This window comes from Gopherus evgoodei, unplaced genomic scaffold (assembly GCF_007399415.2).
Source record: "Gopherus evgoodei ecotype Sinaloan lineage unplaced genomic scaffold, rGopEvg1_v1.p scaffold_132_arrow_ctg1, whole genome shotgun sequence".
Classification (NCBI taxonomy): Eukaryota; Metazoa; Chordata; order Testudines; family Testudinidae; genus Gopherus; species Gopherus evgoodei.
In genome coordinates this window covers 16,666-41,238 of record NW_022059795.1, presented here as the reverse complement: position 1 = coordinate 41,238, position 24,573 = coordinate 16,666, and the positions used below count along the sequence as shown (strand labels likewise).

General features: G+C 55.3%; 1 protein-coding gene across 1 annotated transcript in view; it reads right to left on the bottom strand.

Annotated features, from left to right (window-relative positions):
* Positions 1-1,414: 1,414 nt before the first annotated feature.
* The window catches only part of LOC115639832 (nck-associated protein 1-like), a gene marked incomplete at its 5' end in the record, with an annotated part of 39,482 nt that continues 16,323 nt past the window's right edge, over positions 1,415-24,573 (bottom strand). Inside the window, 5 exons of the mRNA XM_030542795.1 lie at positions 1,415-1,974; positions 4,708-4,798; positions 12,774-12,889; positions 14,122-14,238; positions 15,408-15,501. Coding sequence (XP_030398655.1) covers positions 1,850-1,974; positions 4,708-4,798; positions 12,774-12,889; positions 14,122-14,238; positions 15,408-15,501 — 543 coding nt within the window. The remainder of the gene's footprint in view (positions 1,975-4,707; positions 4,799-12,773; positions 12,890-14,121; positions 14,239-15,407; positions 15,502-24,573) is intronic.

The window sequence follows — 24,573 nt, the reverse complement described above, 5'->3', positions numbered from 1 at the left end:
TGCTTACCATGGAGTCACAGACCGTCCCCTCAGACTCTCAAGGCTATCTTGCTGCTCAGACAAACTGGACTTTGTGATAAGATGGTCATTTACACAAAAAATCACATCACATTTAGGTTGCTCCCAGTCCCAAGAGACTGGCTGCCACTTACCCCACATCGCACTCTAGATCTTACAAGAAAGACAACGCTGGCAGCCTATTCCATAGTAAACTAAAGATTTATTAGCTAAGAAAAGGAAAGGAGAGCTATAGAGATGTTAAAGCAGGTGATCTACACGCACCCATGAGTCACAGCTTGTAATTCCAAATGGTTGCAGTGAGGTCATAAACTGCCAGTTTCCCCAAAGCCTTTTCAGGGTACCCAGATTGTCTCTGGGGATCTCTGCTTTGCATCTGCTACACTTCCCTGTCACAGTCCAGACAGTCCGGAGATGAGAGATCTTTCCTTGAAGCCAGACTTCCAGCCTCTCACAGAAAACAAGCTGTCAGGGTCACAACGCACGAGGGCTTTTCCTCTGACGACAGTGAGTGAGGAACGCATTTCATAGAATCACAGAATATCAGGGATGGAAGGGACCTCAGGAGGTATCTAATCCAATTGCCTGCTCAAAGCAGGACTGATTCCCAACTAAATCATCCCAGCCTGGGCTTTGTCAAGCCTGACCTTAAAAACTTCTCAGGAAGGAGATTCCACCACCTCCCTAGATAACCCAGTCCAGTGCTTCACCACCCTCCTAGTGAAATAGTGTTTTCTAATATCCAACCTAAACCTCCCCCACTGCAACTTGAGACCGTTACTCCTTGTTCTGTCATCCGGTACCACTGACAACAGTCTAAATCCATCCTCTTCGGAACCCCCTTTCCGGTAGTTGAAAGCAGCTATCAAATCCCCCTCATTCTTCTCTTCTGCAAACTAAACAATCCCAGTTCCCTCAGCCTCTCCTCATAAGTCATGTGCACCAGCCCCCTAATCACTTTTGTTGCTCTCCACTGGACTCTTTCCAATTTCTCCACATCCTTCTTGTAGTGTGGGGCCCAAAACTGGACACGACTCCAGAAGAGGCCTCACCAATGTCAAATAGAGGGGAATGATCACGTCCCTCGATCTGCTGGCAACGCTCCTACTAATACAGCCATTAGCCTACAATATGCCATTAGCCTTCTTGGCAACAAGGGCCCACTGTTGACTCATATCCAGCTTCTCATCCATTGTAAACCCTAGGTCCTTTCTGCAGAACTGCTGCCTAGCCATTCGGTCCCTAGTCTGTAACAGTGCATGGGATTCTTCCATCCTAAATGCAGGACTCTGCACTTGTCCTTGTTGAACCTCATCAGGTTTCTTTTGGCCCAGTCCTCTGGGGGCTTTAACTTCTGATCCTCACACACAATGACCACTTGGTTTGAAATTAGCACTTTTCTGTTAACGTTTTTTTATTAGCATTGCACAAGGCTTCTTTCTCGTTTGATGGCTCCTTTGCTGGGTTATTTAGTTACAGGGGAATACACAATATAAATGTTTGCTACTCCACTACAATGGGATACAGAGACTTGAAAACAATACAAGAAACATCCCACTGGTTTCCATGAAGTTTGAACAACAGTTACACTCTCATACATTTAACGATCACTCTGATCTACACTGATACACAAGGAAATTGGCCTGAGGCTCTGGCATGAGCTGGCACCTGCTCTGCCAGCATCACACATAGGTATGCAAATATGTACAGCCCTTAGGCCATATGCCCATGGCAATATGGGAGCCCACTCCGGGACCTGGAAGGTGCACTCATTTGCAATGCGTCAGAGAAGGGGTGGGTGAAGGGAGGCTGGGACCCCGGGCTGCAGCTGTCAATGGGCAGGGAGTTTGCTCAGCAGGAAAGCCCTGTGCACCTCACGATAGGCATTGCGGAGCAGGACGTAGGGGAAGCAGGTCTCCAGCATGTCGACCGTCAGGAAGAATGACTCCTCCACAATCTGAAAGAGACGCACAGAAGAGCAGCATCAGGCCCCGTCCCACTGCATGTCCCAGTGTCTGGTCCCATGGAGCAGGGGAACCCCAGGCACGGCTGTCACATGGGCCTTCTGGAGACCTCTGGGTATTTCATGGGGTGGCCCACAGCGGGATTGGCAGCAGTAACAGCAATTGCCCTAGAGAGAGCCATATGGCTTGGCATGTAGACCTCAGAGACTGGGCACCCCAGTGAGCCAGGAATAAAGGACCAGCTGCAGGGAATGTCAGGGGGAAAGGCTGGGCTGGTGGCTAAGGGACTGCACGGGGTCTCAGCAGTCCTGGGTTCTACTCATCACTGCTCTGTGCCTCAGTTTCCCCATCTGTACTAGGGGGTGATGTACAGGAGTGAAGAACGGATAATTCATTAATCTGTGATCCTGCAGGCAACGGGCTAGAGAGGGGAGCAGTGACTTTCCTGAAGTCAGAAAGCAAGGCAATGTCAGTGCATGGGATAGAACCAAGGAGCCTCTTTGCATGGAACAGCTAGGCAGGGGAGACCAGTGTCCATAAGGCTCCAGCTGTGGCAAAAATTCACACTGGCCCTGCAGTAAAAGTGTTTCAGAATGAAAGAGACCAGTGCTGCCCCTGGGGAATGAGGGGCGGGAAGGGGGCTGTAATGGCTGCACGTCAGGGGAAAGCTGAGCCATGTCTCCAGGAGGGTCAAGCACAGCGCTGGCATTCAGAAGGGCCTAGGCTGCTCCTTGGATGAGGCCTTCCTCCCCTGAAAGCCCTGGCAGAGCAGGGTGGGCAGACTGGGAGGTGGGTGTGGGATCATAACTGGCAGCTGCCCCTGCCCTCACAGCCCACCTAGCCATCGCCCGTGGCTGGGGGATGGGGACGGGGCATCAAGCCACGAGCAAAACATCTCCCCAGCAGAGAGAGGCTGGGTGAGAGTGGTGTCTTCGACACCAGCACTGCGGGGGAAAGGAGAGGGGGCCAGTGGGTTTCTTCTGTATTTAGCACATGTGAGTCAGGGGAGACAGGCCCAGCGCTCTCTATTCACCAGACAAAGGAGCTAGGGACAGGGGTGCAAGAACAATTTGTATTGGTTCCCCAGCACCTTTCGTGCCAGCACCCCAGGCCAGGGATGAGCCCAGTGCCTGCACCCACTCTGCTGTCCCTACTCCCCAGACAATGCTGCATGGGGCGGCCTATCCCCCCAGCCAGCCCGGGCGGGGGTTAAGAGCGGACGTCGCCTGCAGCAGCCGCAAATCCAGCATCCCCTAACGCGGCTGTGGAATTTACCTCTCACCAGGCTGCAGCTAGGCACAGAGCCCATGCACTGGGCTCGGCAGGGCTCTCCCCAGTAAGGCACAATGAGCCCATGTAGCCTCATTCACACTCTCTAGATTGAAACATTTGCATTGAAATTGCTTTGCTGCCAAAACCCCTGCTCCCGAATACCAACCACAGGCAGCAGACGGGGGAACCCTCACCTTCTCTAGACACAGCCGTCTCCTCCCATCAGGGCAGGAATCAGTATCCTTCCAGTGCTAATGGAGACAGATAGCTGCCCAGCCTACACGGAGGCTGGGACTGGCTGGCGCAAGGGCATACAGATCTGGTGCCAATAGGGCTGCTCCAGGGGTGGCAGCTGCCTTCTTAGAGACCCCTCTCTCACCGGGCTCCCCTACCTCACACACAACAGGGGAATGACAGATGCATTAAAGAGGCAGAGAGGGGTCTCTCCCCAATGGAGAGCAGCTAGAGAGTGGGGGACAGGGGAGGCTGGGTATGTGCTGTGATCTCAGCCCACTGAAGCAGAGGCTGGACCTGGTGATCAAAACTGGCAGGGACTGAAACCCGGACCCCATGACAGCAATTCAGCATCCACATTGTGGGTAAATCCAAGTAAGGGCCAATGGTACCCACAGTTCCAAAACCATCTACCAGGGGCCTGTGGCAGGTACACACACCACAGCCCTGGCAGTGCAGGGGCAAGAGGCAGTAGCTGTATGAGCTGTTTCCTGGGCTCTGCCCTAGATGCAGCCTGCCTACTGCCTCCTCTCCAATGCCCAGGGAAGCCCTGGCCCGGCAGGGTGACTGAGGAACGAACTGACTGAGGGGCGTGGGTACAGTGCCCACTAGCACTGGCCCCAGGGACTACAGCAGCTTTCCTTGTACAGTGACAGAGGCTTGTGTGTGGTGCTGGGGGTTTGACCCCCTCTGAGTGCTGGAGCGCTCGCCTACACAGGGGGCTGGGGGAGCAAAGAGATGGGGCTCTGTCCCTCTGTGGGGCCATGCTCTTGCCCCAGAGACAGCGGCTCGGTCCCCAGGAGGGGACAGCAATGGCCCATCACTGGGGCTGGATGTGAGAACCGTCCTGAAGCAGCTCACCCTGCTCTGCCCCCAGCAGCGCTGGAGCTGCTGGAAAGCCCAGGCTGCAGGGAGACAGCCTGAAACCTACCCCAAGGCTGGCAGGGCCTGGGAAGGGAGGCTGTCTCTGCTCTGCTGACTGCTTTTATGCCCTGCTCTGGGAATGAGAGCTGGGGAGGAGGCAGGTGTGGCTGGAAGCTCTGTGGGAGCCCAGCCTCACCTCCAGTCTGGGAGCAGCTCAGCACCAGACCACCCAAATCCTAGTCAGGCTCCACAGCACCAGGCCCAGAGTGCATGGCAGGGGTCTCTTAGCCTGAGTGTCTGCTGGGGAGGATCTGTCCATCGCCCCCAGCACCTGCCCCAGCGCGCAGGAGCCTCCCCAGGCGCATCAGCAGGGAGATGGATTCCCGGTTCTTGGACTGAAGCTTGTCAGTCTCTTGTCCCAGCTGCAGGAGGCTCACGGACGCCAGCTGTGAGGAGAGAGAGAGAGATGAGCTCTCGGCTCTGCTACGGTGCTTCAGCAGGGTCTCACGTTAATGAGGGACGCAAACCCACAGAGGCCCCTGGCCTGCTCTGTTGCTTTTTGGGCCTTGCCTGCACCAGGATCAATGGGATCAAAGAGACGACTGGGCTGGGAGCCCGTCTCTGACACCAGCCTCAGCTGGGCCGGAGGAGAAAGGTGAAAATGCTCCTGGGGCACCTGGCCTGCTGCCAACTGTGCATTGGCCAGATCTGCCAAAGGGCTCAGCTCCCACTGTTCGGGGGGGAGGTTTCTCCACTGTTTCTAATGGGAGGGATTCATTCTCAGCAGAGGGGGATTCTCCGTTGCTCGAGGGGGGGAGGGGGGTACTTATCACTGTTTGCAGTGAGGAGAGGTGGTTCTCCATTATTCACAGCGGAGGAGAAGGAATCTCCATTGTTCTCAGTGCAGGGGGGAGGGGAATTCTCCATTGTTCTCAATGAGGGAGGAGATTTTCCATTGTTCTCTGTGCAGGGAACTGGATTCTCCATTGTTCTCAGTGTGGGAGAGGGCGATTCTCCATTGTTTGCAGCAGGAGGAGGGGGAATTCTCCATTGTTCTCAGGGGGAGCTAGGGTGACCAGACAGCAAATGTGAAAAATCAGGACGAGGTGGGGGGTAATAGAAACCTATATATGAAAAAGACCCCAAAATCGGGACTGTCCCTATAAAACCGGGACATCTGGTCACACTAGGGGGAGCTGCTGGGTGCTCAGCACTTTTGACAGTCCCTCCCCACCTCTCTAATCCCATTAGCTGAATCTCAGAACGGGGTCAAGCAGGGCCCAAAGAGCGGGGCAGCCAGAGGCTCCCAGACTCGGGGGATGATGACACACCCAGGTGAAAGGCTGGCTTTGCTTTCCCTAGTGCTGGGCCCAGACTCACACCTTCACCTCCACCCGCCTTACTAGTCCACATGTGGGATACAACGTCCCCCCCCCGCATCCCAGCCAGCCGTGGGTTGGGGGGCAAGCCACGGCCCGGCCTCCTAGGCCCCTCTCTGCCACTCACACACTGTCACAGTTGCTTCTTCCAGAGACCTGGGCCCTCTGCCAGCTCAACCCCCTGCGACAGCCTGAGAGCTGCGAGGTTAGTGCTGCCATGTGCTGGGCACGGAAGGTGCACCAGGCTTGCCACACTTGATCAGAGCAGGGTCCCTCTAGCACAGGAACCCACCTCTGGCAGGGGCACCCGCTGCTTCAGAGCAAGGTGTAGCAGCCCCCCTAGTGAGCAGTGGTGGAATAACCTTCCTGACCCTGCTCAGCCAGTGCATGGTTTGCCCTGAAGCAGGAGGAGATTACAGTCTGAGCCCATGTCTACACTACCAGCACCACGACGGTGCTGTAGCCAAGCTGTAGTGGCATATTGTCAACACTTCCTACAGCAAGAGAAGGGCTTTTTCCATTGCACTAGGAGCCCCCTCAGCCCCTCGAGGGATGGTAGCTGGCTTGATGGAAACATTCTTCCCTCAACCTGGCTGCATCTCCATTGGGAGGGGGGATCAGTCAGACATCCCTGAGCACTGCAGCTACAGCAACCTAACTTCTAAGTGTAGAACAGGCCTAAACAGACAGACTGACAGACCCATCTCCACGAGCAAGCACCCCTCTGCGCCATGCTGGGGTAGCTGAGAACAGTGCCTCCTAGTGAGTCACCCGCACCACTGGCCCCAAGCCATGGGGCATGACGGGCCCCCCATCCCTGAAACACTCCCAGCTGCAGTGGGCTGTGTGCTGCCCAGGGGCGCAGTGCTGATGATCTAACAGGCTCTGTGATTCTTCATGCCCCCTGTGAAGGGCAACCCGGGCTTGGCACCTGTCCTTGGCATTGTTTATCTCTGCAGATGCCCAGACACATCCCATGCCCTGCATCTGTCTCCAGATCTCTGTGCTGGCTGAGGAGGGCAGCAGGTGGCGGTGTGCAGCAGCAGGCAGCGAACGGGCATGCAGAGGACAGATGGTTTGCTTTCAGCTGCACTGGCAAACAAGCCTCCCACAGCTGAGAGCCCAGTGCTGCCTGCCCCTGCAATGCTCTCACTGCCAGCCAGCTGTGAGGCTCTCCAAGGAGCGGCCTCAGCTCCTCCACCGGTGTCCGGGCTTTGCAAAGTGCCTGGATTTCCTCCTGTAGAATTTGCACATTGATGCTGGGGTCTGGCCCCCGCCACACGAGAATACGCCAACTTATCTGATCTCACACGCACCGAGGTCACTTAGGAGCAGCTTCATTGCAGTAAATGGAGATACACCAGTGCAAGCGAGATCAGGAGCAGGCCTGAGTAACCAGCCCCCCGAGCCATGCCAGTCACTCAGTGGCTCGGGCCTGCCAGACCCTTAGCCTAGGGTAGAGGCTCGAGGATACAGCACTGCACTAGGACCCAGGAGACTAGGCCTGTAGTCCTGGCTTCCTGCTGGGTTACAGGATGACCAGACATCCTGTTTTTAAAGGGAAAGTCCTGGATTTAAGCCTTCTTGCAGGTGTCCTGGCTTTTTCTTATAAATGGGAAAATTGTCCTGTATTTTTTGTCTCTCCCCCTCCCTTTCCTCACATTGGCATTGGCAGGTCCTGCTGTTGGCTGGATCCCTGCTCGCCAGCCACTGGCTCACCAGCGTTGAGTGGGGGGGTCTAGTGGCCAACAATGGTGGTGTGTATGCAAGGCTGGTGGCGGGGCAAAGCTGCAGCACGCAGGACTGGCTGCTCCCCCTGCTGGTCCATCGGCTCAGCCCCCGCTGTGCGCCGGCTCTCAGCCAGCAGGGCCCTGTCCCCAGTCTTGTTTCTGGCCGGCACTGACTGTGCACTGCGAGCTGCGGTGGCTGGTGAGTGCGGGCAGGCGCCAGCCGGTTACGTGTCACCTCTGCTGCCCTTTACATGTTCCCCCTTTCACTGTCCTCTCCTTGCTTTGCCCCTTCAACCCCCTCCACCTCTGCCCAGCCCTGCTATTCCTGCATAATCCACCCCCACGGGGCCTGTCTCACTTCCAGCACTGCGCAGAGAACCAGCCCCTGGTCAGAGTGCACAGCTCACCAGCAGCCTGGCCAGCAGGCTCCTTCCTTCCCACACTGCCTCTGGCTGGGCTGGCACCCTGGGAAAGCCCAAGATCTCCGGCCCAGGGCGCTGACCAGGAGAAGCCGAGCTCTGCATGTGCCACAGCCCTGCACAGGGCTGGCACAGGGAAGCCTCTCTGCCCCTCAGCTAAGCGCGCGCACACACACACACACACACACCCTGCATCTGGAAGCAGCTCCCATCTCTTCCCTCTCGCAGTGCCGAAAGGCTTCTGCTGGCTACATTCTGCTGCGAACCCTGGCAGAAATCAGGGGGGAGGGAGGGGCATGTGACCCTGCATCCCCCTGCCCCAAGTGTTGCCTTGGGAAGACACACTCCCTATGCGAGAGAGGTGTGTGGGACTGTGTGTTGTCACCTCTTCCTGTGTGAACCCTAAAGCCTGAAAGATAAGAAGATAAATAAACCACCTTAAGGTCTGCTATAGTGTGGCCAGGGAGGTTGAAGTGCTCTCCTACAGGTTTTTGTATATTGCCATTCCTAATGTCTGATTTGTGTCCATTTATCCTTTTCCGTAGAGACTGTCCAGTTTGGCCGATGTACATAGCAGAGGGGCATTGCTGGCATATGATGGTGTATATTACATTGGTGGATGTGCAGGTGAATGAACCAGTGATGGTGTGGCTGATCTGGTTAGGTCCTGTGATGGTGTCGCTGGTGTAGATATGTGGGCAGAGTTGGCATCGAGTTGTTGCATGGGTTTGTTCCTGAGTTAGAGTTATTATGGTGTGGTGTGTAGTTACTGGTGAGAATATGTTTCAGGTTGGCAGGTTGTCTGTGGGCAAGGATTGGCCTGCCACCCAAGGCCTGTGAAAGTGTGGGATCATTGTCCAGGATGGGTTGTAGATCCTTGATGATGCGTTGGAGGGGTTTTAGCTGGGGGCTGTATGTGATGGCCAGTGGAGTAAAGAATCCAGCTACGCAGTATTTCTTTTTAACAGGGGCTCAGTCAACTTGATGTTAACTTGAAGGTTTGTGCTGCATAGTTCTCACTGATTGCAGCTGAACTTGCTTGAATATGAGTAATTTTACCAGGTGTCCCATATCCAGCATAGGGAAATATGGTCACCCTACTGGGTGACCTTGGGACAAACTCTCTGCCTTGGATTCCCACCTGTAAAATGGGACTGTGATACTGCCCTCCTTTGTAAGGCACTGCAGAGAGCTGCAAAGGACTGAGACTGAGGTATTATTAGCTGGCAACAGTAGTAGTCTGTTACCCTCTAGGTGGACTGGGGAAACACTAGGGGAAATACAATTTCAGTTCCCTGTTCTGCCAGACTTCCTGCATGACTCTGGTACTTGAGATATGGCCACACTGTAGTTAAACACCCACAGCTGGCCTGTGTCAGCTGATGTGGGCTACGAGGCTGTTTAACTGCGATGTCAAGCCGGGTGGGTCGCCGAGCCTGTGCTCAAGCATGAGCCTGAATATCTACACCACAGTTCAACAGCTCCAGGTCCTGAACTCAAGCCAGCTGACACAGGCCAGGCCCGCAGGCATTTAATAACAGTGTCAACATATCCTTAGTCTCTCTGTGCCTCAGTTCCCCAGCCGCATGATGGGGATGCTAGCCCTGCCCTGCCCCCATGGGGTGTGTGGGGATAAATACATTAAAGCTTGGGAGATGCCCAGATGTTACAGAAATGACTAAGCTAGCCCAATGCACAATTTACAAGTCTGTTACACTGTGATGCTTCTTCAGGTGGAAGTGAACTGAGAACTAACAACTCGTTACACATTGTGGGCCATCGGGAGATGCCAGCTTTTGGTTACTACCATCCTAGGCCAGACCAAACCAGCAGCTGATCCCTGAGCTCTCGACAGGGTTTGTGGCTGCAGGTGAAAGTCCACAGAAAGGACGCCACTGGCTTGTTTTGCGATCTCTGACGTTTCTAATCAACAATGAATCAGGTTCACTCCCTAGCTGGCTGTTTTCCCATAGGCCAAAAATAAGTCTGACGCACAAGCCTTTCCAATCCCCCAATTCCTCCGTCAATCACTCACCACGAGCTGGGGAGAATGGCACAGGATTGATTTCCCCTTGTGTCTGGCCTTGGGACTCCAGAATTGCATGGAGCAAGGGCTCAGAAGCATGGAAAGCCTGAAACACTCGGAGAGAAAAGAACCAGGAGGCACTGGGAACCAGGCAGTGACTTGTCCCTCGCTAAATTCCCCCAGCTTAACAGATGGGCAGGCAAAGCCCTGCTAAGATTGAGTTGCGCAGATAGGAGTAAATTGCAATCTTATCCAATATGCCATCGTATTGCTCTCCAAAGGCTCTCGCTTGTTCCTCTTTTCTCGAAAGGAATTTAAATGTCTCTGAAGAGCTCAAACAAGAACTCCCCGGGGAAGGAATCATTGTTTATTGACAGACTCAGCATCAGCAGCTCCCTGCTACTTTCCCCTGGGCCATGGTTAATTAGCTTCCGTGATAGTACAGCAGCGCCTAGAGACCCAAAGGGCAGGGCTGGACAGGTAAACACTGGGAGACAGCCCCTCTCCAAAGACCTTACAGGGAAGAAAACTGACAAAGGGGCAGAGGCAGGTGAAGTGACTTGTCCAAGGTCACACATCAACTCAGTAGCAGAGCCATGTAGACTACAGCTCTTCCCAAATCCTACCCTTGGGCCTTACCCACCAGCCTATGCCAGAACCTCCAGCCAGACTTTTCCCCATTCAGAGGGGAACTGGCTGCCCAGCCAGCCCAGCTGGACTCATTTGGATTTTAAATGAAGCCACCAACCACTTTGCACTGCCCAGAAGAATCCCTTCCCCCGCCAGAGTGACTGGACCGCTCCATGCGCTGGGCCATAAACCTCACTCCGGCTCAACCAGGAATTAGCTCCGGGCACTGCCATGGCCTGGGCTAGGCAGCAGTTCAGACTACATGGTCACAGGCTCCCTTCTGACCTAACACTGACTCTGTGACGCAGAAGCTGAGCCGCCTGGACCTGCCAGATTGGTGCTGATGTCATTGAGAGTTTAGCTGCAGTGAGATTGGGCCCTCCTGTGTCTTGGAAGCTGAGAGAGTCACGGCACCAGGCTCAAATGTATTTCAAACTCCTTGGTTCATTGACAGGCTGTCACAAGGAGACTCGGAGACTTTAAGGCCAGAAGGGACCATCAGGATCATCTCGTCTGACCTCCTGCACACCGCAGGCCACAGAACCTCGCCCCCAGACTCCTGGAATAGGCCCCTAACCTCTGGCTGAGTTACTGATGTCCTCAAATCAGGATGTAACAACTTCAAGTTACAGAGAATCTACCATTTACACTAGTTTACATCTGCAAGTGACCTGTGCCTCATGCTGCAGAGGAAGACGAAACCCCCCACAGCCTCTGCCAATCTGATCTGAGGGGAAATTCCTTCCTGGCCCAAGATAGGGTGATCGTAGACCCTGAGCATGTGGGCAAGACCCAGAGCACACCCCAGCTAGTGTCCCATGACTGGCAATTGGAGATATTTGCTGCTAGCTGTCACAGACTGGCAGTCCCGTCATCCCATATCCGCCAGAAATATATCAAGCTGTCAGCTAGGGGAGGGGGGTGCCCCCACTGAAGGACTGTGAATAAGAGAAAACCTGATGAGATAACAGCATCAAGCTCTGGGCTGGCATCAAACACCAGGACCCGGCCGTCCCACTCAGCTGTACCCTCCTCTGCTCAACCCCCACCAGGCTTCTCTGAAGCCAATCTAGGGTTAGGGGTGCCAGGACCCAGCCTCATGCCTGCAGGGCATTTTGCAGGTGTGAAAGTGAGGGTACAAAAGGGGTAGGCAGACCTCATCTGTGCTGAAGATACTCCACCCCCCACAGCGTATACCACCTACCCCAGCTCTGATTTTGAGGGGTGCTGAGCAGCTAAAACACCAGCTAAAACCAATACAAGCAGTGGATGCTCAGCACCTTCTAGAAATCAGGCCCAGGGGCCTTGAGTTGGAACCCACAAACAGTAGCCCCCCAAGTCATTCTTATAAATGTGGCTGGCAGCTCTAACCCCCCCGTCTGCAAGCCACTGAGATGGGACTTGCCCTGGGCTGGCCATAAGAGCTCGATTTGATGTCCTCAGCTCTCACTCACCTTCAGCCCCTGTCTGCCTCTAGCATCTCAAAGCACTTTGCACATGTCAATGTACACCCACAACCGGCTCAGTATCACCCCCTTTTACAGAAAGGTAAAAACAGGGGCCAAGAGAAGGGACTTGCCCAACTCCCGCAGTGGATAAGGAATAGAACCCAGGAATCCTGACTACCAGGCCCCAGCTCTAACCAATAGTCCACACTGTATTCCTCAAAATAGAAGCCCAGAGTCCTGCCTCCCAGGTTGCTGCTCTACCCTGGGCCCACACTCCCTTCAGCGATCGGAGTAAATCCTGACCTCAAGTCACCTTTGGCTAATGACAAGACCCCATGGAGCTCTCAGGCACATGAACACCCCGTGTGGATGCAGGGCTGCCCAGGGGGCAGGGGGGCAAGTGGGGCAATTTGCCCTGGGCTCCGCAGAGGCCCCCACGAGAGTTTTTCGGGGTCCCCGGAGCGGGATCCTTCACTCACTCCAGGGCCCTCGGAAAACTCTCGAGGGGCCTGGAGCCTCGGAGCTTCTTCCGCTCCGGGTCTTCGGTGGCAATTCGGAGGTGGGGAGTCCTTCCACTTTGGGACCTGCCGCTGAAGTGCCCCAAAGACCCACGGTGGGGGGTCCTTCTGTTCCAGGATCCATCGCTGAAGTGCCGGGTCTTCGGGGCACATCAGTGGCAGGTCCCAGAACAGAAGGGCCCCCCACCACCAAATTACCGGCGAAGACCTGACTGCACTTCGGCGACGGGTCCCTCTTCGGCAGTAATTCAGCGGCGGGGGGTCCTTCTGCCCCGGAGTGGTGTGTCTCCTTGAGGTGTGTCTCGATGTTCTTGCTGTGGATGGTCAAGAGCGCGGCAGACACGTGGATGATGGCTTTGGCCAGGCAGTGGATATTGTTGCTGTAATCTGTGGGGAGAAGGAGACAGGGGGCTTGGCACTCACAGAGCACTAAACTGCGGCTTGGCAGAGAGGCTGTGCTTGTCTCCTTACAGCACCTCCAGTACCCTGAGTGATGAACAGAGCGCCGGGTGCTGCACTGCTCCAAAGACACCACCCCTGCCCCTAAGGGCTTGATCCTGGGAGCACTTACACATGTGCATCTCAACCTCACTGAAGTCACTGGGGTGACTCCAGTGCCTACGGTCTGAGGAGGTATTGGCAGCAGAGCTAGGAAAGTATTAATGCCATTGACATGGCATTGGGGAGACCGTCTCTGGAATACTGAGTGCAGCTGTGGCCACCCTCGCTGATGGGAACAAGGTGCAGAGAAAGGCTTCTAGGATGGCCAGGGATAGTGAGATGATCTTACAGAAGAGACTGGCTTGGCCTAGCAAGTGAGGTGGACAGGGAGAGGGCCACTCTCTGCAAACCCTTTGGGGGGAAATGCCAGGGAAGACAAGGCTGGCACACGAACCCCGGGGTCGGGGATCAAATGGCCAGGGATAAACGGAGGCTGGAAATGAGAAGCAGGTTTCTAACTGTCAGAGGAAGGAGGTTTGGGTTGGAAGATGGAGCGTGAGATGTTTAGGAAGGGGTTGCTCTGACGCAGCTACTGGCGATAGCAGGGGTTGGGACACGAGGGTCCTTCCAGTCCTGTGTTTCTGGGGCAGGATCAGGGTCTAATGCTGCGAACTCCCCTGCGTGTCACTGATACGACCTGCGCAAGCAGCCCTGTCCCAGCAGGGAGACTTGGGCCTTTTTCTTTGTTCATTTCTGTATTTTTCATGACAAATGACTTATGGAAATAATTAAACATGTCAGCTGGGGCAGGTTCCCTTGAAATGTGAGCCAGGCCTGTGTTCAACAGCTCCGGGACCTCACTGAGCCTTTCCACTAATGCAGGTTGAGGTTGAGTGTGGAACAACACGCGAAACAAGGGCCTGTTTCCTGGGAGTGTGTGTTTTGTAACAAGAACTTCCACAAACTGCCCTGCAGCCTGAACATTCCCCCCAGCCCCAGGGCCATTCACCCAGGAAAGCAGTGTGGTAGCCTGGGATGCCCCCTGCAGGGCAGGATGGGGATCTAGTCATGGAGCAGTGACAACAAAAGCACAGACAGTGCCACTGGGCCATTAATCGGCATGTGTGGCGGGTGAACAGATTCCGGCATTTGGAAAACAGCCCGTCCCGGCCTCTTACCATCCATCTCGATGCTGTACACGGAGAAAGGGTCGGAGGCGAGAAGCGGCAGAGATACAGCCACGAAGACCAGCAGCAGACAGGCTGACTTGTACTCCTCCTCAGGGGACGAACTGTCTATCAGGCAGAGAGGGAGAAGATGCACAACCAGAGATTTCAGTAGTAAGCTCGGTTTACGCTCTCCATTCTTCTCTCCAGCTTGGCTACTCGACAGACTTACAAATATATATATATATATAGAAAATCACCCAGCGGCTGTGACAGGCCAGTAAATTATCTGATAGATGGAGCCAGGTCCCTGCTGCTCCGGAGCTTTGAGTTTTGCTGAACAGAACTGACACTGCTCAGATTCGCTTGAAGCTGCATGTGTACTATGGAAAAAACTACCAAAGTGGTGGGGGAAGGGAGAGCTCCCTTGGGTGTCCCAGGCTGGTGGGCGACGTGCAGACAGCCGGGGGACCAGAGCCACGGGAATCCCAGCTGTGTCCCTGGAACATCCCTGGATCACCTGCGGCACCTGTGACAATGCTACATGTGTTATTAAGGTCTATGTGTCATCCTTGCCCAAATCTTTACTGGCTTCGCTCATTGCATGGAGGCAGCTACTGCAGAGCTAGCGATGGGTTCTGCCTCGGGCACCAGATGCTTCAGGGTAAGGCAATTCCCTCTTATTATGGGCTTCTGCTAATAACAAGCCCTTAATGAAGAGAACCCAAAGGTCACTATCATCATTTCCATTTTACAGAGGAGAAACTGAGGCACGGAGCAGGGCAGTGACTTTTTCAAGGTCACCTTAGAACTTGTATCGTCAAAGCACTTGACTAATTAAGACCTGGCCCTCACTGGAAAGTGTCCTGTTTTGGGTCTGTCAGGTGTGGGGGGTGATATTGTACTGATATAGTCACACGGGCACAAGCCTTAGGGGGGAATAGCTGTACTGGCACAAAGCCTCTTTAAACTGAAATAACTGCATTCATGCTGGGTGGGAATGTATTGCTTTGACTAGACTGGGAGTGTTAAAACGCTACCACTTTCTAGTGTAGACAGGGCCTACCCCCTCCAGAACCCCTCCTTTGTGGAAGCTGAGTATTGTTCCAGACACAAATGTCTCTAGCCTACGTGCGTGTGAGCTGGGACAGAAGCATGGGTCACAATTCACAATCACATGTTAAAACACAACTGAATGTGCGAGTGCAGCCAGAACCTAGGGCGGTGTCAGCGCTGGGAGACTGGGCTAGAGGGATCCTGCTGTGACCCGACCTGGCAGCTCCCAGCCTGGCTCTTACCTGTCTTCAGGTTGGAAAGTGCAGTCACCAGGGCTGGGTCAATGTCGCATGGGATCCCTGCAGCCCTGGCCAGCTCGAAGATGCTCAAGGTGACCTGGGGGAAAGGCCAGGAGAAGGGAGGGTGTCAGCAAGGCTGGAGAGCTCCCAGGCTCCCTCGCTTCCACTCCATGTAATGAACCAGCTGCATGTTTATGGGGAAAACACGGCAGCTGCTGTGAGTGCCTGGTCAGCAGGCCGTGGGCAGCTATCAGCCAGGAAGAAACAAACCCCTTCTGCCACATATTGCCACAGCCTCCTGCAACAGGCTAGCAGGGGCCAGACAGACCTCTTGTTCCCCCAGGAGCGTCTCCCTTCATAGATTCATAGATTCATAGACTCTAGGACTGGAAGAGACCTCGAGAGGTCATCGAGTCCAGTCCCCTGCCCTCATGGCAGGACCAAATACTGTCTAGACCATCCCTAATAGACATTTATTTAACCTACTCTTAAATATCTCCAGAGATGGAGATTCCACAACTTCCCTAGGCAATCTATTCCAGTGTTTAACTACCCTGACAGTTAGAAACTTTTTCCTAATGTCCAACCTAAATCTCCCTTGCTGCAGTTTAAGCCCATTGCTTCTTGTTCTATCTCTGGAGGCTAAGGTGAACAAGTTTTCTCCCTCCTCCTGATGACACCCTTTTAGATACCTGAAAACTGCTATCATGTCCCCTCTCAGTCTTCTCTTTTCCAAACTAAACAAACCCAATTCCTTCAGCCTTCCTTCATAGGTCATGTTCTCAAGACCTTTAATCATTCTTGTTGCTCTTCTCTGGACCCTCTCCAATTTCTCCACATCTTTCTTGAAATGCGGTGCCCAGAACTGGACACAATACTCCAGCTGAGTATTCCATGCAGAGGAGCTGGGGGCCCAGAGCCCACTGGGATATGGACACTGGAATGTGTGAGGCACCAGAGGGTGAAGCAAATCGAGCCTGGTGGGGGTTGCAGGAGGCTGTGGGGCAGCAGTCAGGACTTTCTCCCTGGAAACATGCAGAACACAGTGGAAAGGAGCAGCAAGCTGGGACCAGCTGCTGAGAGTGCCGCTCTCTGGGGTGTCCCGCAGCACAGCAGGGAGTTACTGGACCCAAACGGTGGCAGAAGTGGCTTGATATTAGCCCCTGCTACAAGCCCCTAGTTTAGACACGATTTACACCAGTGCAGCTGGCTGGACGGCCGTGTCACAAAGGGCTGCCCCCCAAGTATGGACCTAGGGTTTCAGATAGGATCATAGCTCCCCCATCGCAGCTCCTGTGCCACCACACTGCTATTTTTAGTGCCCTAGCTCGTAGAAAGCTAGCGCATGTAGATATCCCTGAGCTGGGAATTACGCTTTGCAGCAGCCATGCAGAGACCCCGAGGACTGGATTAAAGCTAAGGTACTTGAGACAGGCGCCTGCCCCAGGTCTGACTTTGCCATGCCCTGTGTCCAGCCTGGAGCTTGTGCCCAAACTGACTGCGGCGCACGCTGTGTCCAGCCAGGAACCCGTGCCTGGTCTGACTGCGCCGCACCCTGTGTCCAGCCTGGAACTTGTGCCCGTCCTGACCGCGCCATGCCCTGTGTCCAGCCTGGAGCCTGCGCCCGGCCTGACCGTGCCATGCCCTGTGTCCAGCCTGGAGCCTGCGCCTGGCCTGACCGCGCCATGCCCTGTGTCCAGCCTGGAGCCTGCGCCTGGCCTGACCGCGCCATGCCCTGTGTCCAGCCTGGAGCCTGCGCCTGGCCTGACCGCGCCATGCCCTGTGTCCAGCCTGGAGCCTCCCCCCGTCCTGATCACGCCATGCCCTGTGTCCAGCCTGGAGCCTCCCCCCGGCCTGACCGCGCCATGCCCTGTGTCCAGCCTGGAGCCTGCGCCCGGCCTGACCGCGCCATGCCCTGTGTCCAGCCTGGAGCCTGCGCCCGGCCTGACCGCCCCAAGCCCTGTGTCCAGCCTGGAGCCTGCGCTTGGCCTGACCGCGCCATGCCCTGTGTCCAGCCTGGAACCTCCCCCCGGCCTGACCGCGCCATGCCCTGTGTCCAGCCTGGAGCCTGCGCCCGGCCTGACCGCCCCAAGCCCTGTGTCCAGCCTGGAACCTCCCCCCGGCCTGACCGCGCCATGCCCTGTGTCCAGCCTGGAGCCTGCGCCCGGCCTGACCGCGCCATGCCCTGTGTCCAGCATGGAGCCTGCGCCCGGCCTGACCGCGCCGTGCCCTGTGTCCAGCCAGGAACCCGTGCCTGGTCTGATCGCGCCATGCCCTGTGACTAGGCAGGAGCCTGCGCCTGGTCTGACTGTGCTGTGCCCTGTGCCTAGCCAGGTGCCTGCGCCCGGCCAGACCACGCTGTGCCCTGTGCCTAGCCAGGAGCCTGTGCCTGGTCTGACTGTGCTGTGCCCTGTGCCTAGCCAGGAACCTGTGCCTGGTCTGACTGTGCTGTGCCCTGTGCCTAGCCAGGTGCCTGCGCCCGGCCAGACCACGCTGTGCCCTGTGCCTAGCCAGGAGCCTGTGCCTGGTCTGACTGTGCCGTGCCCTGTGCCTAGCCAGGAGCCTGCGCCTGGTCTGACTGTGCTGTGCCCTGTGCCTAGCCAGGAGCCTGCGCCTGGTCTGACTGTGCCGTGCCTAGCTAGCAATGGTGCATTTACACAGACTCTGCCATTGGAAGAAGCTGCTGTGAAATGGCCCTGGGATCTCCACAGGAAGGCGCGTATCATCACAGGTGAGTGCCACTGTGGGGGAAGGGTGCATCAGCGAGCAGGTCGTTCCCCCACCTCCATCAAGTCCAGCGTCAGAGAAGTCCCATCCCCATCACAGCATCAGTATGACACAGACTGAGTCAGGCAGGTATGTCACCCTGATGTCCAACCATCTGCTCAATATCTCCCCAAGGGGGGTTGTGTGTGGTCTCTGCCAAAAGCTAGGCCAGCAGAGTGCCGTGGCTACTGCCAGATGTTCGTACAGGACACAGTTTGCGAGAGATGCAAAATGTAGACTGTTAGATTGTAAAACTGCTGCAGTGAAACCTGCCACCTGAGGGGAGGGGTGTCTCAGGGCTAACACCATCCACACTGAGAGCACGGTACCCCCGTGCAGACAGCCCTTGGCTCACTGGCTCCGCGAGGTGAAGACGTCAGCATTTACAAAACCCAACCAACCCAGGAGAATGTTCTGGCAGAGAGACAATCGGAAGAGCCTGTAACTGTATGAGAGCAGCCAAAATGACACGAGGTGTTATCCACTGCACAGGAGAAACTGCCAGCGGGTGTGTGAGGTGGAGCCCAGCTCTCTGGACTGGACGAGCACCACAAGGGGGAGAGACACCGTATTAGGACATCGCTCGTTAACACACACTGGCTGTGGATTGCATTCCATCGTTTCTTTTAGCTGTAACCTTGTTTCCAAATCCTTGGACTTGCTTTTAGCTGAATCGGTCTCAAGCTCCGTTAAGTAAACTTCCATTTGCGTTTACTAGACCCCCGTCTAAGTGCCTTGTGCTACCCAGAGTATTGAACCGAGGTGAGACCCGCGCCCTGGGCCCTGTTTCCACGGAGGCAGAGAACCAGTGTACGCTGCGGGTGTCTGGAGGACAAGGGACTGGGCACTCAAGTGTAACAAGGTGGAGTGTCAGCTGCCAGCCGCGGAAGGAAAGAACAAGGTGTTGCCAGCAGCTGGTGGCTGGGGACCATTTCTGCCCGTGGGCGCAGACAGGGCTTTCTCCGCTGAGCAGGTTATTGATCCCCCTTGGATACCTCAGGTAACCCCCAAGCGTCACAATTAGCTGACCCCCAAGCCCCAGAGAGACCCCTTTATTCCTCAGGAGGGCAAGGGCTGGGGCTGGGAGATAAGAGCCTTAGCACCGAGCATCTTAAGCCCAAGTTGTGTTTGCCACTGGATGGTGCCACCCTTCCTGGCACTCTGAGCCAACAGTGCCCTGAACGCCCCCCACGGGCAGCTCCAAGCTCTTGGGATTGTGCTTGGGGAGCAGAGTGATCGAATCCACAGCCCCAGCGCAGCCACCAAGCTCTGTGACTCTAGAGAGGGGATTTGGGGCTGGAAAGATAGTGACGTTAGGAACTCACGAGCTGGCCCCGGGTCTGGACAGAGCACCAGGATATAGCTCCCTATAGGGACTGCCAGAGAGGATCAGACCTGGGCCTTCAGCAGGGGCACCAGCTGCTTCAGGAGAAAGTACTGGGAACCCCTGGGGGAGATCAGGGCGTAACCTGCTCATAGGGCATGGATGGGCAAACTTTTTGGCCCAAGGGCCACGGCACATCCAGTTGAGGGTGCAGGCTCTGGGATGGGGCCAGAAATGAGGAGTTCAGGGTGGAGGAGGGGGCTCTGGGCTGGGGTGGTAGAGTCGGAGGGCTGGTGGGGGGTCAGGGCTCCGGCTGGGGGTGCAAGCTCTGGAGTGGGACTGGGGATGAGGAGTTCGGGATGTAGGAGGGTGTTCGGGACTGGGACCAAGGGCTTCAGAGAGCAGGAGGGGAATCAGGGCTGGGGCAGGGCGGTTGTGTGTGGGACAGGGTGCAGGCTCTGGCGTGGGGCTGGGGATGAGGGGTTTAGGGTTCAGGAGGATGCTCCAGGCTGGAATTGAAGAGTTTTGAGGGCAGGAGGGGGATCAGGGCTGGGTGTGGGGTGTGGGGAGAGCTCAAGGGTGCATGCTCTGGGCGGTGCTTACCTCAAGCAGCTCCCAGAATCAGAGGCATGCCCCTTCTCTGGCTCCTATGCAGAAGCACAGCCAAGCAGCTCTGCATGCTGCCGCGTCTACAGGCACCACCCCTGCAGCTCCCATTGGCTGCAGTTCCCAGTCAATAGGAGCTGTGGGGGCGGCACTTGGGGTGGGGGCAGCGTGCAGAACAGAGCCCCATGGCAGCACCTACATGTAGGAGCTGGAGCGGGGTCATGCCACTGCTTCTGGGAGCCACGTGGAGCGGCCCGCTCCCCTGCTCCACGGCTGGAGAACCAGAGCAGGGCAAGCCCCAGACCCCACTCCCCAACGGGACCTCAAGGGCTGGATTAAAACAGCTGGCGTGCTGGATCTGGCCTGTGGGCCGTAGTTTGCCCACCCCTGTCATAAAGGCAATGCCTTCAAGACCCTATTAGTGGTTGTTTTATGCAGGGAGACTGATAGCCCTTGCACACCTACATGGCTGCTCTGTGCAGTGGGGCATGTTCTCCCTATCCATACAAATACGTGCTCCTTGCTGGAACCCTGCTGAATTCTTGGGATCATTGACACCCTGTGGCAGGGAGTTCCACAGGCTAAATGTGCAGTACATATAAGACTATTGCCTGGCTCAGTTTAAATGTGTTTCAGTTTTGTCCAGTGCCACCTCGTTCTGATGTTGAAGCCCATGCATGGTGTTCTTCTCCAGAACCATGGCTCTTGTATTCCTCTTTCCAAGCAGTTCCCCTCTCTTCTAGTGTCTTCTACAGCATCCTTTGCACTGAGAGGTCTCCTGCCTGGGCCACTGGCACACAGGATCCTGCCCTGGCTGCAGCCCTGCTCTGGGCAGCTCCTGCCTGGTCAGCACTTTGAGCTCTCTGTGGGTAGGCAGTGGGGCACAACTCGGGGATCTGCTCAGCACTGGCACAGGAGCTCTGCACCCCATAGCAGAAGCTCTCTCTCAGCACTGGGTCTAAAGATGCTGACCGCTTGCACTGTGGCCACCACTCTCCCCCTGGCATGGTCTCAGAGCACTGCCTTGGCACTTTGCCAGCTCTGGCCACTCGCAGTGTTCCCATTCCTTCCCTCCAGTCTGGAGGGCGAGCAGCAGGTTGGCTGCTGGCCAGCTCCAGCTGGTGGCTTTGTAATGTACTAGCTCCACTGGGGCTGTTTGACTGCCCAGTCCTCAGTGCTTGACTGTCCGGGGGATGCTGCAATTACTGCACCTACAAAGTTACCCTAAGCTCAATGAGTTCATAAGATGTTATAATACCCACGGAAATAGGTCCAAGTGTTTATAACAATGAATGGTGCAACAGAACACAAACAAACCAGTGCTCGGTGCAAATCAAGGACTGTCGGGGGATCGGACTTGGTGAACAAGCAAATGTGGGAGCAAAGTTTATCATGCAAAGCCTGGCCTTACAGAAATGGATTTCGTTGGTGGACAAAATAATGAGGATAAAACATATCACCAACTTGTACTCCTTTCGGGGGCTCTTAAAAAGAGACTTTGAAAAAAAAGAATAATCTTCCCCCAGCTCCTCCCCTGCCTGCAGCTCTGCAACTCAGCTAAGGCTCTTCCTTGGGGGAAGGCTGGCTGGCCCTGCTTGTTTCCACCTGTGAATGCTGAAAGTTATCCCATTATCCTGACATCCAGCCCTCAGCCCGCAAGAGGGGATAGCTAATTACCAGCACCGCAAAGGCATGTAAGTTCCTGCACTGTATTCCCTTCCCTTCTTGGGTTATTTTCTGCCTCACAGTGTCTCTCCTATCCTAGCTCACTCTCTTGGCTTTTCTTTGAATCTGAAGTCAACTCTACTGCATTCATCCAAACTTGCCTTGCCTAAGGAGCAAGGATCCAACCCGAAGACAGCCCTGACCAGATTGTAACTAACCAGGCTCCAAGCAGTAGGTGTCATGGTCGACTTGCCAGCCAAGCCACCCACTTGTAACTAACCAGCAATCCAGTGTTCCAAAAACATCAGCAAAAGCTGCATTTCATCCATCTTTTCTATCCCGTTTCTCCTCCACCTTGGGTCTGTCTGTTAGAACAGGCCACATGAGTTCCCCTCACATCCGGCCTGCAAGTAAAATTAACCTCTCTCTTTTTATTGAAGAAAGATTGTTCTGAAAATAGGAGACTGATATTTTGACCCCGGAAGGAGAGAGACTGTGGCAGATCTGACTACGTTCGTTTTGCATAATCACTCAACCACAGTTTCAATGGAAACTCTGGGTTTGATTTCTGTTCTTTCATGTGTTTAATCAATAAGGGTCCAATGTGAATGCATGCATGCTCCTGGGTATGCCCAACGCCCGCTGAAGCTAGCTTGTGTTTAATGCTGGACAGCAATGGGGTTTAAAACCTCTTTCACTCTTCAGGCCTTTGAGATCAATATTCGTACAACAGTCGGGGATTAGTGAGGGACAAGAAGCCCTAAGAGCAAGGTGCAGCCTCACAACGTCCCCTAGAGACAGGCTGCGAGGGTCAGGCCCTAAGCCCTGTCACAAGCTGACAGGATCTTTAAGGGGAGACAAGGCCCAGCCGCCACCTAGACTGATTAGCTGCTTCCAGGGGTGAAAGTAACCTCAAGATTTAAAGGCCTGAGGAGACCCAGGGCCTTTAAATCAACCAGGGGCTCCCAGTTGAAGAGGTGGCTGGGAGTCCCCCGGGGCTCAGGGGCAAATTAAAGGAGCCCGGGGCTCTGGCTGCCGGGGGGAACCCTGAGCTTTGCGGGACTTGGGCAGGGATTTAAAGGGTCCGGAGCTCTTGCCTCTGAGGGGAGCCCCGAGCCCTTTAAATCCTGACCCCAGCCCAGCCACCAGAGCCGCAGCGGGGATTCAAAGGGCTCTGGACTGCCCGCAGCTGCGGGGAGCTTTGAGCCCTTTAAATCCCCGCCCCTGCCCGGCCGCTGGAGCCGCGGCTGGGATTCAAAGGGCTCTGGGCTGCCCGCCGCCACGGGGAGCTCTGAGCCCTTTAAATCCCAGCTGTGGCCGGGATTCAAAGGGCTCTGGGCTGCCCACAGCCACGGGGAGCTCTGAGCCTGGACCGGCTTACTTTCACCTTTGGCTGCTTCCCAGTAGAGGCCTGGTCCATATAAAGGGCTCAGCTCAGGGAGAGACTCAAAGGAGCAGCAGGCTACTCTGTACAGAAAGACTCACCTTAGCTCCTAGCTGGAGAGACTGGGGAGTGTGGAGCTGCAGAGAGCAGCCCGTGGGAGCTGGCCAGGGCTCCACACGGAGCAGCTCTGGGAGTCTGTGCACTGTACAGGTGTGTCTGTGCTGTGTCTGGGAGTGAGCGACTCTTCTTGCTGCTTCCTGGTGCCTCCAGCATGACCCTGCCTTTCCTGCTGCTCAATTCCCTTACTCAAAAGAAACACACCGAGAACAACAAACCACAGCCTTTTCTCTACCTTGAGCCTCCGGGTATCTACGTTAACTGTATATAAGTGCCTGGAGCGTGACCTTTAGCTAACCTGCAAACTGAGTATAGATCCGGCCAACTATGCCACTGTGACGCTCCCCAGCAGTACCCAGACCCTTCACGACCACTTGCTCTTAGTGTGAGAGTCTTGTCTGTGCCTGCTGTGGATCAGCTCCGTGACTCCACTAGCCTCTGACAGGACAAGCCCGGCCTCCCAGGCCTGCCCCGGCCTCACCCTGTCTGTACAGGTCAGCGATAGGCATATACCAGCCCTGAGTCCTCTGAGCATCCCTCTGGAGGGTTCAGCCCCGATCCAGAACAATCACAGAACCCTGCGAGTCTGCTCCCCAAGGAACAGTGCACACCAGCAAAGTGGTCAGAACTCAGGATCACCACTCCGCTGAACACACCGCACTTAGCTACAGCCACAGTGAAAACGAGAACGAGTTTATTATCACAGACTCCAGTGGCAGTAGGTATGAGGACTGGAAACACAGGATTACACATAAAACTTTCTAGAGCCTCAACTTAACCACAAGCCAGGCTGTCTCCTGCAGCCAAGTTTACCTCCAGGCCTTTTCAACCAGCATGGCTGGGACCCCCTTCATCAGATCGACCCTGCTGGCAGCTTCGCGTCACCAGAGTGTCTCTCTGCATGCCCAGAAATACCAGCGCAGAACTCTGATCTTCTCCTGAAAACAGGCCCCCATCCCCCACTGTCTACCTCTTCCTGTTCCTTTGCTTCTGAAATCTCTGCCAGCTCTTCATTAGCATTTGCCTCACTTCACTAAGAGACTTCTGGTGTGACATACACAATGCCCCAGGGCGATAGGGTCTCCCACCTCCTGTCTGGAGGAGTTTGTCTCCAAGCATGACTGACCGGCTTTTAACAATAATGCTGAGAGCACATAATTTTCAGCATATACCCAGAACTCCTCACATATTTTCTGCACGTACGTCTCGTAATGATTGATGTGTGTGACAGGCTGTAAGCAGACACCTTACATGGCTTTCTTTTGGTGAACTCAGGGCAACCTTCTCCCTCTATGTCCCCCTTTGCC